Consider the following 3,828-nt stretch of genomic DNA (forward strand, 5'->3'; position numbering starts at 1 on the left):
TCTTCATTCCAGGTGAAGCTATCTTTACTCAGTAAATTGGTCATCGGCTCCACCTTACCCTCAAGGAAGTCGTACGCCTCCCTCTGGTATATGATAAAAATGTGTTAAATAATTGGAATAAAAATTTTAATTTAATTATTAAATACAGTTTTTTTAAATATTAATTCTTAAGATATATGAGGTAAACTATTTTTATTTTTATTCATGTTATATTCAATGGTTATTTAAAATCTTAAATAATAGATTTTTTCTAAAATTTGTTTTAACAAATTTAAATATTATAGTATTTATGATAATCAATTTGAAATCATTTTAATCAATATATTATATTTCTTTTAATTCTTTATCATCTTGTTTGTATTAGTTAATATATTATATTATTAGAGATTTATTTCAATTATATTTTTAATTGATTAATTTTTCATGATACCCTTTTAGTCATTGTACATTCTCATCAGCTAGTTTTGACATACATGATTTGTTCATTAACTGACTTTTCAGCTACCAGCTAGCTTTTCAACCACCAGATAGTTTGTTAAACATAACCCTAATATGATTGTTAAGTTCTTGATATATATATATATATATATATTATACATTCGGCCAACCAGTAATTAACTATAATCAAAATTACATCACAATTTCAACTGTAATTTTAGTTTCTTATTTACAAAAACTTTCAACTTTTTTTTTTTTGAGTTTGTCAGCTCTTTTTATATGTTATCATTTTGATTTTACTTCATTTAAACACACATGTTTAGTTAGATTGTAAAATAATGTACCAAAAATTTCAATTTCGCCAACCCAACCCGCACAGTTTGGGTTAGGTTGGGTTATAGTTTTGTCTGAATTGGATTGTATTGAGATTTTTAAATTGTAAATATTAAATTAAGTTGTTTAAATGTCTCCAACCCAACCAACTAACCAAACTCATCTACAACCCTATTTAAAGATGCCAAATTTAACCCAAACTCTCCTTTTCCCACTTTTAGAACGTCACATTCAAGCTATAGTTTTGTTTTACATCAAAATTATTGAATTGAATAATGAAGGGATGTTTATTTTCGGTTCAATATGCTTTTTAAATTAATTAATTACACATTCATTTTTTAAAATAAATCAAAAATATTGTAAACCATTAGACCAAAAGACATGCCTTTTAATCACAAGGGTGGTATATGATTGGTTTGAGCTTGGCTCTAAAAGTCAAAAGTACTTGGAGGTCTCAGGTTCAAATCCAAGGAGAAATAAAAATCCCCTTTTGGCCACGGAGGTTCAAATGCGGTGACTTCGGGCTATCTGCAAAACAGGTGGTCGTCCTGGGACTAGTCAGCTCGCATAGCGGGTTGGATATCCAGGTTAATCAAAAAAAAAAAACATGGCTTTTAAGAAATTATACACAATTCCAACATTAAATATATAACTGTTAGATCTCTTCTTAAGTTTTTCACCTTAACCATCCTTCTCAACATAATTATTAATTTTCTAATTTAACATTTGATTTGTGGTTTAGATTGGATCTCACGGTTATCACAAACCAACATTTTATCTTTGCCCTTCAAATATAGAGATCAATATCGATGATCTCTGTACTTTTTTAGTGTTAGAGGGATGGGTTTAAATAAGAAATTAGTATTTATAATGTTTTTTTTTATTAACCTGGATATCCAACCCGCTATGCGAGCCGACTAATCCCAGGACGACCACCTGTTTTGTAGATAGCCCGGAGTCACCGCATTTGAACCTCTGTGGCCACAAGAGGATTTTTATTCCTTCTTGAATTTAAACCTGGAAGCTCCTGATACTTTTAACCTTTGAAGTCAAGCTTAAACCAATCAATCTTTATTTATAATGTTTTGAATGGTGGGTTAGTGTTTGATTGTGGTATCCATGCAAGTTATCTTTTTTATGTGGTTTATATTTGTTTAATTAAAACCTAAAACATTAATCATATCATCAAACTCATACTTTATTATGCTTTAAACCCCCTTCTCTCTCCTTCAATTCCCTTTTGTGTTTTGTTATCTTCACACAAAACAAATATGTCCAATGATCAAAGACCACCTTCATCTTCCACACATCCACACCATGATGATGATGATGACGATGATGATGATGATGATGAAAACATAAGAGAAATCCATGCTCTAACCTCCCCTCTTCCACCACCACCGCCCGCCTACCCCCACCGCCACTGGGAAACCACCAGCCACCACCGATCCTCCTCCCTCTCAGTCGCCAGCACCGAAGGCGAAAGCTTCACCACCATGAGTCGAGAGTTTAACGCCCTCGTGCTAGCGGGAACCGGCATACACGTGAACGGAAGCGAAAACAGCGAGGTGGCGAACAGTACGAATACAAACAATGAAAGTAGCAGCAACTTGGAAAGGATCGGGGAGGAAGAGATGACGGAGACTAATCCGTTGGCGATTGTCCCGGATCATAATCCGTTGGCGATTGTCCCGGATCATAATCCGTTGGAGGCGTCACCTAGCGGCACGAGGTCGATGATAACCACGGGCGGAAACCCTGGTGAGGTGTCCGTTCAAACGGTGAAGAAAGAGGAGGTCGAATCGAAGATATCCGCTTGGCAAAACGCCAAGATTTCGAAGATCAACAATCGGTTCAAACGCGACGACGCCATCATCAACGGATGGGAGAATGAACAGGTTCAGAAGTCGAGTTCGTGGATGAAGATAGTCGAGGTACGCTCGAAATCAAACAAATCTAGTAAACAGCTCAACCAGCTTAATGAAAAAGCTAAAACAGAAGAAATCAGATAAGGTCTGAATCAGTAATAATTGAATATTCAGAAGAAACACTCGTGTCTGCATCAAGTAGTTAATTGGTAATATGTGTTCTTATTACGTGTTCTTGATGCACAAGGTACAAGTCTGTAAAGCACAAGTTACAACATAAAGTTGAATAACTAATTAGGGTCTAATCATGAAAGTGTGGAGCATTACATAATTCATTCAATTATTGCATTTCTTAAAGGGAAATTCATCAATCTTATAATTTTGGATTTGAATATGTGATATTTCAACAAATAAATCAGTTTTTTTTTTATTAACCTGGATATCCAACCCGTTATGCAAGTCGACTAGTCTCAGGGCGACCACCTGCTTTGCAGATAGCCCGGAGTCACCGCATTTGGACCTCCATGGCCGCAAGGGGATTTTTATTTCTCATTGGATTTGAACCTGGGACCTCCAAGTACTTTTGACCTTTGGAGTCAAGCTCAAACCAATCATGCACCACCCATGTGGTTTAAATCGGTCTTTATATGAAGTTCATTTGATTAGGGTTTTTTTCAATAAGTGAATTGGATTTGTTAGTAAGATTGACGATGCTATTGGAACACTGACTTTGCATCATGCAGAGGAAATTGGAGGCGAAACGAGCACGAGCAATGGAGAAGATGCAAAACGAGATAGCGAAAGCTCGAAGGAAAGCAGAAGAAAGGAGAGCGACGGCAGAGGCAAAGAGAGGAACCAAAGTGGCAAGGGTCTTGGAAGTGGCCAACTTGATGAGGGTCGTCGGTCGAGCTCCTGCGAAACGCTCGTTCTTTTAAGCTTTTTTGTGTCGTTATCGCAACATACGAAATGATTAGGGTTTGAAAAATAAGGGCACCCAAAAGATTAGGAGACAATTGTACCCAAAAAAAAAAAAACGAGACTTTGGAGGTGCAATGTTGTATGTACAAAGACAAGAGTTTTGAGTGTTTAAAGTGTTTTTGAATTATTAAAATGATTGAGATTTTTTTGTACATTTTTTTTGGAGAAAACAAAAATCAAATACTTGTAATACGATATATATATATATATA

The 3,828-nt window shown here is 35.4% G+C and overlaps 1 protein-coding gene across 1 annotated transcript; it reads left to right on the forward strand.

Moving 5' to 3' along the window:
• The first annotated feature begins 2,042 nt into the window (after nucleotides 1-2,042).
• On the forward strand, nucleotides 2,043-3,741 carry LOC112507971 (remorin 4.1-like). Its single transcript, XM_025112732.1, has 2 exons — nucleotides 2,043-2,705; nucleotides 3,383-3,741. Exons 1-2 carry the CDS (start codon nucleotides 2,043-2,045, stop codon nucleotides 3,572-3,574), a joined length of 855 nt encoding a protein of 284 aa, XP_024968500.1. The 3' UTR covers nucleotides 3,575-3,741.
• The last annotated feature ends 87 nt before the right edge of the window (nucleotides 3,742-3,828 follow it).

This window comes from Cynara cardunculus (assembly GCF_001531365.2).
Source record: "Cynara cardunculus var. scolymus isolate 2C chromosome LG 2, CcrdV1, whole genome shotgun sequence".
Lineage (NCBI taxonomy): Eukaryota > Viridiplantae > Streptophyta > Magnoliopsida > Asterales > Asteraceae > Cynara > Cynara cardunculus.